Source organism: Anoplopoma fimbria, chromosome 20 (genome assembly GCF_027596085.1).
Source record: "Anoplopoma fimbria isolate UVic2021 breed Golden Eagle Sablefish chromosome 20, Afim_UVic_2022, whole genome shotgun sequence".
Taxonomy (NCBI): domain Eukaryota; kingdom Metazoa; phylum Chordata; class Actinopteri; order Perciformes; family Anoplopomatidae; genus Anoplopoma; species Anoplopoma fimbria.
In genome coordinates this window covers 27,657,264-27,672,545 of record NC_072468.1, presented here as the reverse complement: position 1 = coordinate 27,672,545, position 15,282 = coordinate 27,657,264, and the positions used below count along the sequence as shown (strand labels likewise).

The 15,282-nt window shown below is 43.8% G+C and overlaps 1 protein-coding gene and 1 pseudogene across 1 annotated transcript; one reads left to right on the top strand and one right to left on the bottom strand.

The window, feature by feature from the left end:
* Nucleotides 1-1,279: 1,279 nt before the first annotated feature.
* LOC129109033 (methyltransferase-like protein 27) lies at nucleotides 1,280-12,120 on the top strand. The gene is made up of 6 exons (XM_054620951.1): nucleotides 1,280-1,321; nucleotides 6,971-7,115; nucleotides 7,575-7,703; nucleotides 10,395-10,530; nucleotides 11,074-11,166; nucleotides 11,596-12,120. The coding sequence occupies exons 2-6, from the start codon at nucleotides 6,996-6,998 to the stop codon at nucleotides 11,823-11,825; spliced, it is 708 nt and encodes a 235-aa protein (XP_054476926.1). The 5' UTR covers nucleotides 1,280-1,321; nucleotides 6,971-6,995; the 3' UTR covers nucleotides 11,826-12,120.
* A 58-nt stretch (nucleotides 12,121-12,178) lies between these two features.
* On the bottom strand, nucleotides 12,179-15,282 carry LOC129110048 (methyltransferase-like protein 27; annotated as a pseudogene).

Sequence of the window (15,282 nt, the reverse complement as noted above, 5' to 3'; positions counted from 1 at the left end):
TTTTTACGATAGATTAATAGATACTTTTTTAATCCTAGGGGGATTTCACTGTTAAAGCAGTTTAGTACATTTTAAAATGACAAAGATAATGTTTAAAAACATAGACAATACTTGTTGACAGTGATTTAACCCCTGTGTTGTCTTAACTTTCTGTATACGCCACTTGTCCTAAGGGTAAAAAATGACCCGCCTTTGAGTAGTTAGTGGTTTCAGACGTCCACTGGGGTCGAGGGGGACATGGAGGTTCTCGGGTCTGAATGGAGCCTCAGAGGAAGACCTGCAGACCCTTCAGAACCTGCAGACCCTTCAGAACCTGCAGACCCTTCAGAACCTGCAGACCCTTCAGAACCTGCAGACCCTTCAGGACCTGTGTCCTTCCCCAAGTCACTGTTGACTTTATCAATAGTAAACCAAGACCCATAATCCTTCAGGGGCGGTTTAGGAGCTTTGAATGGGGGACCAGAAGAAGACCTGCAGACCCTTCAGAAAAAATCTAGATGTTTGCTTATTCAGGTTAGATTGTTTGATATATTAAGATAGCTTTTCTATTGATGGTCATTCTTTTAGTGTAATAATATTTTGTTGTTGTTTACTATACTCAGTTTTGGGTTTGGTCATTTGTTTTTGAATTGGGTAACACTGTGGGCAGATAAAGGACCAGCATGCACCGGGGTGGGCCTATGGTTTTGTACCAGCGCAGGAGAGTCAGCGACAGGATTAACTTTGTTCTTTTGTTTGTTTGACCAAATAAATAATCAGAAACACTGAATTCTGTCTGGACAATTAACTATTTTGCCTGCGTAAACCACAAACCCCATGATGCATCAGTGGCCCTTTGATTTAAGTTTGTTTTAGGATTTTTCGGACAATTGGCCACCACAGTGATCATAAACGTAACCTGTAGAAGTGTTGTTACTTTACATTACATTACAGTCATTTAGCAGAGGCTTTTCTCCAAAGCGACTTACAGTCAGTAGTATGTTACATATCATTCACCCATTCACACACTGATGACAGGCTACCATCAAGGTGCCACCATCAGACTCTAACTAACATTCATCATCAGTCCACACCGATGGCCTTCAGGAGCAACTTGGGGTTAAGTGTCTTGCCCAAGAACACATCGACTGCCGAAGCCGGGTATCGAACCACCGACCCTCTGATTGGAGAACTACCTTGCTCTCCACTACGCCACAGCCATGATGTTGTGTGGTGTTTCCGTGTTGTGAACAAGCTCAGACACGCCCAGATATCTGGTTTATAAACCATAATTTTTCTCACACTAAAACCTGCTGCTCCACCTGAACGGAGTCACACTCAGGTGCGTACCGACTGTTTTCCTACTTTTATTTTTTTACGATAGATTAATAGATACTTTTTTAATCCCAGGGGGATTTCACTGTTAAAGCAGTTTAGTACATTTTAAAATGACAAAGATAATGTTTAAAAACATAGACAATACTTGTTGACAGTGATTTAACCCCTGTGTTGTCTTAACTTTCTGTATACGCCACTTGTCCTAAGGGTAAAAAATGACCCGCCTTCACTAAACCCCTAAAATAAAGCAGCTTGATTGCATTTTAAACCCCAAATCTATTTTGCATGAAGAAACAACCTCATTCATCACAAACTTTGTGAATATCTAGGTTTTTCCTCTTCACAGTGCAGAAATAAATGAATCAGATCTAGGAGTGAAATGTGCACTCGTGGCTACAGTAAAGAGAGCACTGGTTGTACTGTCATCTGCAGCACCTTTATGGCCTCTGACGCATTCCCCATTAGTGAACAATGCTTTCAAGAAATGTTTCTTCTCTCTGATCTTGTTTGTGTTTTGTCTGTGAACTTCAGTCAGGTGTGGGTTCGTGGAGGGGAGATGCTGCACATTCCCGAGAAAGTTTTCGTTTTTCCTGAGTTCAATCAGTAGCACACGTAATCTCAGTGTGTGTGTGTGTGTGTGTGTGTGTGTGTGTGTGTGTGTGTGTGTGTGTGTGTGTGTGTGTGTGTGTGTGTGTGTGTGTGTGTGTGTGTGTGGTTTTTGTAGTATGAAAATTATTGTATAACTCCCGGGTCAAAAATGACCCCTAAGACAAGATTTGTACCCTGTTGGTGTACATATGAACAAAGGCAGGTTTCAGGTCGTGTCCTCACCATGTCAGAAGAATGCTCTCCACTACGCCACAGCCGTGATGTTGTGTGGTGTTTCCGTGTTGTGAACAAGCTCAGACACGCCCAGATATCTGGTTTATAAACCATCACGGCTCTCACACTAAAACCTGCTGCTCCACCTGAACGGAGTCACACTCGCAGCCAGATTATGTCTATTTAAAGTGTCAGTCCTGGTTGATTTGGTTTCACTCTAACAGCTCACTGCTGATGGTTCATTCATTCCTCACTCAGATTTCAAACAAAAAAAACACTGAAGCTGCAGCAGTGAGACGTTTTCAGGAACGTCTCCAAAGAATCCAGGTCGTCAATCTGGCGATACTTTAATCAGTGGGCCTCAGGCTCAATCAGCAGGGTTTCACCTGGTTTCACGTGACTCAACACAAATTAGTTTTTTTGAGTTATGATACAAACATCTTTGTAACCACTAAACAAGAACTATTGTAAAATAAAAAAGTAAAAAAAAACAACAGAAGGTCCAATGGAGGGATACTGGACTACTTGATTCTGCTAGGATAGACTAAGTATATTGTTTTCTTAAAATTGATCTTAAACTGTACCAAGCCTGCTTAAAAAAGGGTTAGTGACTGATGCTGATTCTGTTGATTCTACTGTTCTGATATTCTCTAATCAGGAAGTGTTTGAAGCTCTGTTGTGTTTGATGCTCCTGTGCCTTTAATCAGGAACTGCTCTGAGAGGTGTGCTTTAGCTTCAATAGGTCAATTGTCCTCTTAACTGCTAGGGGGAGTGGCTTACACTCCTGGCAGACAACTAGCAATCAGTAGGTAGGCCCTTAACCACTGCTGCTGCCTGGAAGCGTCAGCTTTCAAGCGTCTGGCAAACGAAGGCTAGGGCGAACAAAGGCAACAGGGCGACTTATTCAAGCCAGACTTGAAAGGCTAGGGCGAACAAAGGCAACAGGGCGACTTATTCAAGCCAGACTTGAAAGGCTAGGGCGAACAAAGGCAACAGGGCGACTTATTCAAGCCAGACTTCATCAAGCAAAGACTTCTCGAGCGTGTACTTATACGGGTCAGTAATTTGTTTATATTGACTACCATGTGTCTGCATCCTATTTCTGTCTGTTCCTCTGTTCGGTGGTCACGTAGACAGTGGGTCACTCCCAGGCGCCGTGACCCCACTAACCTCATCTATCCCACTCTCTCAGCCCATGGTGAGCAAGTGGTGTCGGGGGGGCTTTGGAACTGCCAGTCGGCAGTGCCGAAAGCTGAGTTCATCTCAGGCTATGCATCCTTGCTCTCCCTCAACTTTCTTGCTCTAACTGAGACCTGGATCACACCAGAAAACACCACCACACCCGCAGCTCTGTCAGATGCGTACTCCTTCTCTCACACTCCCAGAGCTGCGAGGCGAGGTGGTGGCACTGGCCTGCTAATTTCCCCAAAATGGAATTACTCTCTTGTCTCTGTTCCACAGTTCTCCCCATCCTCTTTTGAATTTCATGCTGTTACTGTCACTTATCCAGTCAAGCTCACCATTGCTGTTGTGTACCGCCCACCGGGCCCTCTTGGTGAGTTCCTGGAGGAGCTTGACACACTAGTCTCGCACTTCCATGACGATGGCTCCGCGCTCATCATGCTCGGCGACTTCAACATCCAGACTGATAAGTTAGAACCGCTGCTTTCCTTCCTCTCCTCCTTTGACCTCTATCGCTCTCCCTCTCCTCCTACCCACAAGGCCGGCAACCAGCTGGATCTTATCTTCACTAGACACTGTTCTACCGCTAACCTCTCTGTCACTCCCCTCCAGCTCTCGGACCACTACTTCATGTCCTACTCCCTCTCCCTCTCCTCTCCCCCTTACTTCCTCCACCTACCCACATGGTTTCTACCCGTAGTCACCTCCGCTCCCTCTCCCCCGCTGATCTTTCCTCTTCCGTTACCTCTGCCCTCCCTGACCCTGAATCCTTCTCTCTTCTATCCCCCGATACTGCTACTGATCTTCTCCTCTCCACCCTTTCCTCCTCTTTGGACAACCTCTGTCCCTTCACCTCCAGGCCTGCACGGCCAACTCCTCCTGCCCCATGGCTGTCGGACTCAGTGCGTACTGATAGACGGAGCCTAAGAGCGGCTGAGCGTAAATGGAGAACAGGCAAACTCCCGGAGGACCTTCTTAACTTCCAATCTCTCCTTTCCACTTTTTCCTCCTCTCTAGCTACTGCTAAAGCGGCTTTTTTCCGCTCAAAAATCCTAACCTCTGCTTCCAATCCTAAAAAACTCTTTGAAACTTTCTCTTCACTCCTCCAACCCCCACCCCCTCCTCCTACTTCCTCCCTTCTCCCGGATGATTTCGCCAACTTCTTTGACAAGAAGGTAAACGATATCAGATCCTCCTTCTCTCAGCCCCCCTCTCCCTCCCTACCCTCTACAGCTCTTCCCCCTCAGCTCCCCCTTCCCTCTCCACACCCCATCTTACCCTATTTTGCTCCCCTCTCCCCTAACGAGGTCCTTGACCTTGTTACATCTAACCGCCCCACCACGTGCTCCCTTGACCCGATCCCCTCCCCTCTTCTTCAGTCTATTGCCACTGAACTCCTTCCTTTCCTCACCCACCTCATCAACACATCTCTCGTCTCGGGATGCTTTCCCTCGGCTTTCAAGACTGCCAGAGTCACCCCCTTCTGAAAAAACCATCACTTGACCCCTCTGATGTCAAGAACTTCAGACCGGTTTCTCTTCTACCCTTTCTATCCAAAACACTTGAACGCGCTGTCTCTAAACAACTGTCTTCCTACCTCCACCAGAACAACCTCTTGGACCCCCACCAGTCCGGGTTCAAGGTGGGTCACTCGTCAGAGACGGCCCTCCTTGCGGTGACAGAGTCGCTTCACGCTGCGAGAGCGAACTCTCTCTCCTCTGTCCTGATTCTCCTGGACCTGTCAGCGGCGTTTGACACAGTGAACCACCAGATCCTCCTCTCCACCCTCGAGGGGATGGGCGTCTCAGGCTCTGCACTCTCCCTGCTTGCATCCTACCTGACAGGCCGATCCTACCAGGTGACATGGAGGGGGGCCGTGTCAGAACCACGCACGCTGACTACGGGGGTTCCACAAGGTTCAGTTCTGGGCCCCCTTCTCTTCTCGCTCTACACAACATCTCTGGGTTCTGTTATTCGCTCCCATGACTTCTCCTACCATTGTTATGCCGATGACACCCAGCTGGTCTTGTCATTTCCTCCCGGTGACACCCAAGTGGAGGCACGCATTGCTGCGTGCTTGGCTGACATCTCGAAGTGGATGGCGACACACCACCTGAAGCTGAACCTGGACAAACCGAGCTACTCTTCCTCCCGGGGAAGGGTTGCCCGCACCGAGACCTGTCCATCACCATTGATGATGCCGTGGTGACGCCAACTCGGACTGTGAGGAATCTGGGTGTGACCCTCGACGACCAACTGTCGTTCTCAGCAAACATTGCATCGGTCACACGCTCCTGCAGATTCCTCCTCTACAACATCAGGAGGATTCGCCCCTTCCTCACTGAGGAGACGGCGCAGGTGCTCATCCAGGCTCTGGTCATCTCCCGCCTGGACTACTGCAACTCACTACTTGCTGGAGCCCCGGCGTCGGCCATCAGACCTCTGGAGCTTGTCCAGAAAGCTGCAGCACGTCTGGTGTTCAATCGCCCCAAGTTCTCTCACACAACTTCCCTTCTCCGTTCCCTACACTGGCTCCCTGTAAGAGCTCGCATCCAGTTTAAGACTCTGGTGCTAGCCTACAGGGCAGTGAAAGGAACAGCTCCTTCCTATCTCCAGGCCTTGGTCAAGCCCTACACCCCTGCCCGACCACTTCGCTCTGCTGCCTCGGGCGACTGGTTGCCCCGTCGCTCAGAGGTCCCTGCGGCCGATCCACCCGGTCACAGCTTTTTTCTGTCCTGGCCCCTCAGTGGTGGAATGAACTCCCCACTGACGTCAGGACAGCAGAGTCGCTGCCCATCTTTAGGCGCAGGCTGAAAACTCACCTCTTCAGGAAGTACTACCCGGAGCCTTCCTCGTAGCACTTATGGCACTCGTATTAGTTGCTGCACTTACTGTATTCGTATCAGTTCGCTGCACTTATTGAATTTGTATTTGTTTACTGCACTTATCCTATTCGTAGTAGTTTGTAGCACTTACTATATTCGGATTAGTCTGTTGCAATTATTGTTTTTGTAGTAATCTGCCTCTGCACTATACTTTTGCTCTGGCTTATACTTTGAGATGCTTGTTTAAGAAAGGAGATGCACTTATGACTTCTGGTGACTAGTAGTTCTCTTGAATACCTATGTTGAATACACTTCCTGTAAGTCGCTTTGGATAAAAGCGTCTGCTAAATGACTGTAATGTAATGTAATGTAAAAACGCATATAGAGTCCGGTTCTCTGATCCTGATCCTGGAGCTTCACATGAAGTTAATACTGGATCAGTTTAAAGTTTTGATGCAAATTATTTTCCAAAGAGAACGTTAAAAGAAGAACGTCATGGTGCTAAATGTGTTTGTAAGTTGTGTATATCTAATATTAGCAAAATAAAATATAATATCTTTATGCAAATGTTCCAATCTGCTTTCATCCATCCACACGTCGTTCACATCACTTCTCAGTGATCAGATCACCAGAGAACTAAGGCTGAGCTTGTAAAGCATCATCTCTGTTATAGAGCGTAGCAGTGAGTCCGACACTAAATACCGTCTGACTTCCTGTCTGTGTCGCTCAGCTCCAAGCCAATTGTTTCCTTCTGGAGACATAACTCTTTGAAAAACCAAAAAGATGTAATCTATCTCTAACCAGACTTACCTGTTTGCCCTCAGGCAGGTTTCAGGTCGTGTCCTCACCATGTCAGAAGAATGCAGCAGAACTGTGGACGATTTGAGGACCTTACTCAAGTCCATCAAAGAAGTCGATACTCAGCAAAGGATGAAGTTCTACGACAACTGGGCAGAGACGTACGAACAGGTCAGTGGACAGAAACTCATCATCTTCAGGTCTGATGGAGACTTCAGGGAAGTCCCGTGGGCTTTAAATGTGCCTCCGAAAACATAACTGAAAATTGACTCATCAATCATTTTCTTATCTTGGGATCTTTTAAAATCATTCTCTAGGGTAAATTAAATTTGTATCCGAATACATTTCGAAAAAATGTCTTCTTATCTTATGTGACCGATCCTCATCTGATCTTATCTGCTCTGATCTCTCAGAATAACTCTCTGGGGTAAATATGTTCTTGGGTGATATGTTTCCAAAAAATGTCAATTTCAATCTTCAGGGTTATCAATGTATAACAGCAGATCATCTGCATAGAACACTTTGTTCTCCTTCTTTTCCATAAATCCATCCTGGTATACAGGGGACATCTCTGTCTGATGGACCTGAAACAGTTTGTTCACCGTTTGTGTAACACATTTCTTTTAACAGGATCACCTGACGATGGGCTACAAGGCACCAAACCAGACCGTAAAATTCCTGTTTGATAACTTCTCTGGGGGTCCTGAAGAACTTCAGGTTCTTGATGTCGCCTGTGGGTCTGGATGGGTCGCTAACCTGGTGAGCTACAAAAGAGAACCTCAGTGTTCCTGGATAATTGAACCATACTAAGATGTTGGGCAGATCAAACATAAGACTTACAGTTTTAAAAGCTTTAACTTTGAAGGATGTCTCTATGGATTATATCATGGTTCCATGAAGCCTTTCATAGTATTTTAAGTTTAGGGTTTCAACATGGGACATATTCAAGATTGAATACTTTTTTGCCATATAAATTAGTTGTTAGGAATTTTCCTCAGTTTGTTAATGAAAGAACAACAATCACTGCATTACAGTACAAAAAAAACAGATAAGAAATTAAAACAAAAAATGTGCTGTTGAGGAAACGGTATGTCTTAGTTTTGAGTCTTTTTGGTTGGTTCCTTAAGTGTGATTAGTGCAAGTTAAGCTTTAAAGGAGCAGTATCAATTTTTCTTGACGCACCTTGTAGAGTGTATTTAAATTATTTTCAGATTATATTTGTGGAATTAACTACTTTTCGTCTACAACACTCATCATTGGATAGCTGTCTAATATAACCTGCAGAAGTGCATGTTTAGTTGGACATGGCAGTCAGAACCATTTACATGGTAATGGGTAATTTACATTACCCCAGAACCATTTACATCCTGCAAGAAGAGGCAAGAAAGCTGTTTCACTAGAAACCAGTTCACATGGACATGATTGAAACATTCCTGTCTTTCCTTGATTCATTGGCTCCGATGATAAGGATCACCAGTGGGATGTTAGACTTTAGATCAGGAAGAGTGATAGTTTAAAACGTCAAAGAAGCAGCAGGATAATGGTGAGTATATAACATTTCGAAACCAGGCCAGAAACAGAAAAGAGAAAGGCAAATCTCTGTTGAGAAATTTCAGAAGGTGTTGAAAGAAATGGACCAATCTGTTAAAACCAAGCAAATATTGCAATTACAGTTAATATATTGAGTGTATAATTTGCCAAGACACTGCAAAGGTAGCTAATCAACACTTCTTCACTACTGTGCCATCATGACCAGAGTAGATCCACGTTGAAAAAAGGACAAGTGGGGAACTCCTACCCTTTGTCTGTTTTTAAGGTATTTGAGAGGTTCGTTTTTAACCAATTTGAGGATTACATTCTGAAACACTGACTATTTTATGAACTTCAATCTGGGTTCAGAAAAGCTCACTCCACTGATACCGTTCTCATTACTCATTGCTCGCGGCTGTGGCACATGAGGTAGAAAGCTCGTCCTGCAACCACAAGGTTGGTGGTTCGAACCCCTCTACAATCAACATGCTGAGGTGTCCTCGAGCGAGACACCTAACCCCAAGTTGCTCCCCGGGAGCTTCTTAGCAGCCCACTGCTCCTCTGGGATGAGTTAAATGCAGAGAATTGTAATTTCCCCATTGTGGGACTAATAAAGGCTAAATTATTATTATTATTACCCTTTATAAAGCTAGTGCTAGTGTGTTGACTTGTGGGGTTCCCCAGGGCTCTATCCTTGGCCCTCTTTCATTTTTGATATATGTTAATGACATAGGTGCAGTAAAGTGCAAGTTCAATTCAATTCAATTCAGTTTATTTTGTATAGCCCAGAATCACAAATTACAAATTTGCCTCAGAGGGCTTTACAATCTGTGCACATGCGACATCCTCTGTCCTTCCCTCACATCGGCACAGGAAAAACTCCCCTAAAAACCCCTTTAACAGGGAGAAAAAAAGGAAGAAACCTCTGGGAGAACGACAGAGGAGGGATCCTTCTCCAGGATGGACAGAATGCAATAGATGTCATGTGTACAGAATGAGCAGCTTAACAGTTCTTAGATACAACACATTCAATGTATATGACATGAATGATTCATATAATAAGACTACTTATAATAACAGCAGAAATTATTACAGTAGAATTATAGCCATGAAAATAGGGATAGTAATGTGACTAATAATAATAATCGAAGTAGCAGTGGGTGTCAGTCGGCTCACAGCAGGAGGCACGACTACGGTCCAGGTACCACAACGATTCATGGAAACCTGCAGAACGAGAAAGCAAAAGGGCTTCAGGGTGGAAGTAAAGCTAAAATGCTTAATGGTACAGGTAATAGTAATAGTAATGTGACTAGTAATAATAATAATGGTGGTAGCAGTCGGTGTCAGCAGGGCCGTAGCAGGATGCACATCCACGGTCCAGGTACAGCCACGATTTATAGAAGCCTGCGAAGCGAGAAAGCACAAAGACTTCAGGGTAGAAGCAAGTCAACAAGTTGCTCCTCTATGCAGACGATACGGCCTTATTTGTGTCAGTGTCATCCAAGAAACACGTGCAATGGAGCTGGACTCTGAGAATTGTCTCTTTGACAATAACATATGTTTACATCTGGAAAAAAAGAGTCCCTACTATTCGGTTCTATGTGCGGATTGCAAAATATCATGGGGTGACTACTACTACTACTTGTACTACCAGAATTGATACTGTACATACCTATATGTATAAATACCTGTATATATCGACATGCAACCTCACATAAACTGATCCCTACAATTAACCTGTGTATATTTATGACACTCCATATTACACAATTCATTTAGTAAAAAAAAAACTTTTTTTGTGTTGCATGATCAATATATTTATTTACATTACTAGGAGTCTGAGGGACCCAAAGTGTCAGACTTTAAGGTGCTGGACGGACAGTGTTGATGTTGGTCCTGTTCTTCTTCTTGTGCTTATAGATGGTTGAACTGGGCTTCAAGCACTTTGTGGGAGTGGACGGCAGTCAAGGCATGCTGGATCAAGCTGCTAAGACCGGCCACTATAAGGAGCTCAAACTGGCCTTACTGGGAACAGAACCACTGCCTGCACAGACTGGTACACATCACTCACACTACAAACACACTCTGACTTATCTTATCACAGCTGATCAGGGTTTGACTTAAGCCCCATTCAGACAGGAGGATCCTATCAGGAGGAGGTGGAGAACTAATTATAGGATAGGTCATCCGTTTGGGAAGACGTACTGAAGTGGGGATAATGGGAGACTCGGTGTGGGGGTTCCGTCTCAGCCGTGATCCTACTTTATCTCAATACAGGGTCACAAAAGAGTCTGATTTAAACTGAGTTCAGTGTGTGCTTGACGGAGAGAACTACGAGTGTTGCAGAAGTATGAGCAATTATCCTAAGATGACCAGTGGCTGAAAACCTGAATGGTTTGATCCAAGACTCCAGTTTGGCTGCTGTGGACTCTGCACCAATGTTGTAGGAATACCTTGAATACTGTTCTGAACATATTCCTGAAATGCAGAGGAACCAGAATTGAGTGCCCATTTTTCCTGTTTCTGTGAGAAAGAGTAGGTGTCAGCTGGCTATCTACCTACAAAAACAAGCTAACACATCCTTGTCCTCTGATTTCAGGTGTGTTTGATGTGGTGATGATCGTTGGCGCTTTACGAGATGGTTTTGTGCCGGTCAGCGTCATCAGGGAGCTCTGCCTCGCTGCCAAACCAGGTCACCAACACTGTTCATGTGTTTTAATGGGAGCATGAATTGAGATAGCCACTAGCTGTTGAACCTAATGGTATTAAAGAGTCTGTGTGGGAAAGAGGAACCAAATAGTGTTATTATATGCAGATGATTTACTGTTATATATTGGTAAATTCCCAGATTTAGCCCCAATCATCATGTCTGTTATGTTTTTTAATAACAAATGACAACAGTGATGTTGACATTAACTTGTGCACTAAATGATTGTGTTTTACTTCTTGGTTGGATTTCTCTGTATCTGTTATTATTTACTTTTGTTTTAACTGCCAGACATTAAAGCTCTACTCTACTGAACTCTAAACCCAGAGAGTCTTACAGGATGACATGATATTAGAGGATAATAAAGCTTTTTCTTCTTTAGTTCTTTAATAATAGAATATTTCACTCTTGCAGGAGGATATGTTTGCATGTCGAGAAACAACACAAAGTCAGAGTCTGGAAACAAATACAAGGTGTCAATGGAGAAAGAGCTGCAGCTGATGGAGGAGGAGGGACTATGGACTCATGTGATCACCAAAGAGATGGACAAATACATGATAGATGTGTATAATTATGGTGAAGGTGAGCAGAATGAGAAATACCTCTATGGGACCATGTACTTGTATAGGAAGTCACCTAATTAGTCACTCTGTACCTGAGTTAATGTATTCACTGTCCAATGTTTGAACCAGAATGTCAGCTCCCTCTCACCTCTTCATGGAACTAATGACTCTGTTGTGTCTGTTGTTGGTCGCTGTGCTTCCTCTGCTGGACGACACTGAAACACAAAGTTATTCACCTCTTTGTTTTCTGTGTTGTGAGTAAATGTAATGTTTAAAACTCATATGAAAAACATTCAATATGTTCAATATGTTCATCAAAAACAAAAGGCTAGATATGATAAGTTAACTCATACATTAAAACTAAACACATAACAACACGTCTTGTATTTCACTTGTTTCTTTGTTTGGCTTCTTTTCATTTAAACTCTTCCATATTAGAAGACGTTCTTCACCTTCCAAAGTCCAAAGACATGCTCGGGTTCATTGAGGACACCCAGTTGCCTGTAGGTGTGATAGAAGTACTGACAATGATATGATATAAATGTCAATTTATTTATAACATTTTTAGGTTATTTCACCATGTATGACACAAACAGTAACGACCACAAAGAGACAGGGGGGGGGGGGGGCTTCTTACATGTCTGTGTTAAAAGTAGGTTATGTGGAATGACAAAAAGTACTTTTTTTATTATTACTCGTTTGAATATTTAACATTTACATTTATCTGCCCACAGTGTTACCCAATTCAAAAACAAATGACCAAACCCAAAACTGAGTATAGTAAACAACAACAAAATATTATTACACTAAAAGAATGACCATCAATAGAAAAGCTATCTTAATATATCAAACAATCTAACCTGAATAAGCAAACATCTAGATTTTTTTCTGAAGGGTCTGCAGGTCTTCTTCTGGTCCCCCATTCAAAGCTCCTAAACCGCCCCTGAAGGATTATGGGTCTTGGTTTACTATTGATAAAGTCAACAGTGACTTGGGGAAGGACACAGGTTCTGAAGGGTCTGCAGGTTCTGAAGGGTCTGCAGGTTCTGAAGGGTCTGCAGGTCTTCCTCTGAGGCTCCATTCAGACCCGAGAACCTCCATGTCCCCCTCGACCCCAGTGGACGTCTGAAACCACTAACTACTCAAAGGTTGATCTTTTCTTTACTACAGTCTCACTAACGGTGCTAAATGTGGGTGTTAGTTGGTGACCTGGTTTGGCGGCGTGGCAGAGCTCCCTGACAACACTGACTGGTACAAAACCAGTATCCAGAGCACCGACGATGATCACCACATCAAACGTACCTGAAACCAGAGAAGAAGAGGAGCCATGTTCAGTTACCAGGAAATCCTACTTTAACTGTCAAAGACGAGTGAGTCGTTGAGTCAGAGTGTGTTTGTAGTGTGAGTGATGTGTACCAGTCTGTGCAGGCAGTGGTTCTGTTCCCAGTAAGGCCAGTTTGAGCTCCTTATAGAGGCCGGTCTTAGCAGCTTGATCCAGCATGCCTTGACTGCCGTCCACTCCCACAAAGTGCTTGAAGCCCAGTTCAACCATCTATAAGCACAAGAAGAAGAACAGGACCAACATCAACACTGAATCATCTAAAGAGTGAGGTTTTGGTCTGACCGTCTGTCTGTCCAGCACTTTAAAGTCTCTACTGTGACAGGATTTGTGCGTGAGTGAGCGAGTGTGCACCTCTGTGTCTGTCCAAGTCTAACCCATTATCCTGATTCAGCATACTTGCATAATATTTTGGGAGTCCAGTTATGGCTGCATGTTTATGGACCTCTCAGGGTGGCAGTGAGTCACTCCTTCTCAAAACACCTGTTTTTATACTTCCATCGACTACCTGTCGACTCCTCACTCACGACGCTAGAGAACCCAGCTGAGTGCATTTCCGACCACCAGCTGCTACTCTGTGACCACAGTGGGGGGGGAACAGTCTGCTGAGTGTTTGGCTAACTCGAGCCAACAACCTGGTAAATTTAATTTAGTTTTTGGCAAGATTGTATGACGTCTTTGAGCCGATTTACTTGTTTTTGAGTTAGAAGGAAAGAAGAAGAAAGAAGTCAATGGTGGGTTGAATTAATTAAATCACACAGTACAGCAGAGGTCGATGAAGACCCACCTGGTGGAGATCTGAGCTCTACTGACTGCACCTTTTAAGTTTTCTTATAATTTCCGACACATTTTTCGGGAAAGAACTCTGTATTTTAGCATTCATGCAGAGAAAATAAAGAGTTTCTAGTTGATGCTATTGTCAAAATAATATACATACGTAGATTACATTTCACTAAGAGCAACAGAAGTAAACTTGACGTGTAAAATAACATGTTACATTTGATTAAATGCAAGTTAATCCGCTCTATCAGACTTATATATCAATTTTATGCAGATGACAGTCGTGTCTGTATGTAGTTCCTCTTAAACTCAAACTGTAGGATTACAATGTGCCTTTAGCTTCTTCAGGCGTCTCTAAATAATAAAAGAGGGCCTGTGTGGATTGTCCTTGATATTTTATGCTGTTATGTCACCTGAATACTCAGACTTTGGAATTTTAAATTAAATTGTTCTGTTAACTCTTCTGACTTTAAAGCAACATGCTCACCAGTTGAGCGATCCATCCAGACCCACATGAACATGAGCTTCTCCATGACTCCCTGAGAAGTTATCAGACAGGAAGTCTACGGCACGGTGTGGAGCTCTGTAGCTCATCAGCTCGTGGTCCTGTTTTAAAAATGGGACTCTACAGTTGGTAGTTTTTAATTAACAATCTCTAAAATCTAAATACTTCATCCACCATAGGTTCAATAGTGGTGGAAGGAGGTAGTGAACAGAGTACCTGAACAGGTAGTGAACAGAGTACCTGAACAGGTAGAGAACAGAGTACCTGAACAGGTAGAGAACAGAGTACCTGAACAGGTAGAGAACAGAGTACCTGAACAGGTAGAGAACAGAGTACCTGAACAGGTAGAGAACAGAGTACCTGAACAGGTAGAGAACAGAGTACCTGAACAGGTAGTGAACAGAGTACCTGAACAGGTAGAGAACAGAGTACCTGAACAGGTAGTGAACAGAGTACCTGAACAGGAACAGAGTACCTGAACAGGAACAGAGTACCTGAACAGGTAGAACAGAACAGAGTACCTGAACAGGTAGAGAACAGAGTACCTGAACAGGTAGAGAACAGAGTACCTGAACAGGTAGAGAACAGAGTACCTGAACAGGTAGAGAACAGAGTACCTGAACAGGTAGTGAACCCTAATAACCTTTAATAAATGATTCATGTAATCTGTGCTGTTGACTGAACCATGTGTGCGTCCAATTGGGTCAAACTACTTCCTCATGACACGGTTCATTGAACTTTGACCCTCTTGCTCATGTATCCTCAGTGCAGAGGATTGTGGGTCAGAAAGCATGCTGGCTTCATAATGTCGTGGGACATCCTGGTAGTTTTGGCAAACTGCATTTAACATACTATGATATGAACAATCTAAATATTACATTATTATGATTCTGGCTCACTAAATGTTCCGGCAT

What these genes read in the sequence shown, in the direction of transcription:
- LOC129109033 (XM_054620951.1), top strand. Translation starts at nt 6,996, where the DNA reads ATGTCAGAAGAATGCAGCAGAACTGTGGACGATTTGAGGACCTTACTC. An exon ending in ACCACTGCCTGCACAGACTG is followed by an intron (nt 10,531 to 11,073) that starts GTACACATCACT and finishes CTCTGATTTCAG; the next exon opens with GTGTGTTTGATGTGGTGATG. An exon ending in CTGCCTCGCTGCCAAACCAG is followed by an intron (nt 11,167 to 11,595) that starts GTCACCAACACT and finishes TCACTCTTGCAG; the next exon opens with GAGGATATGTTTGCATGTCG.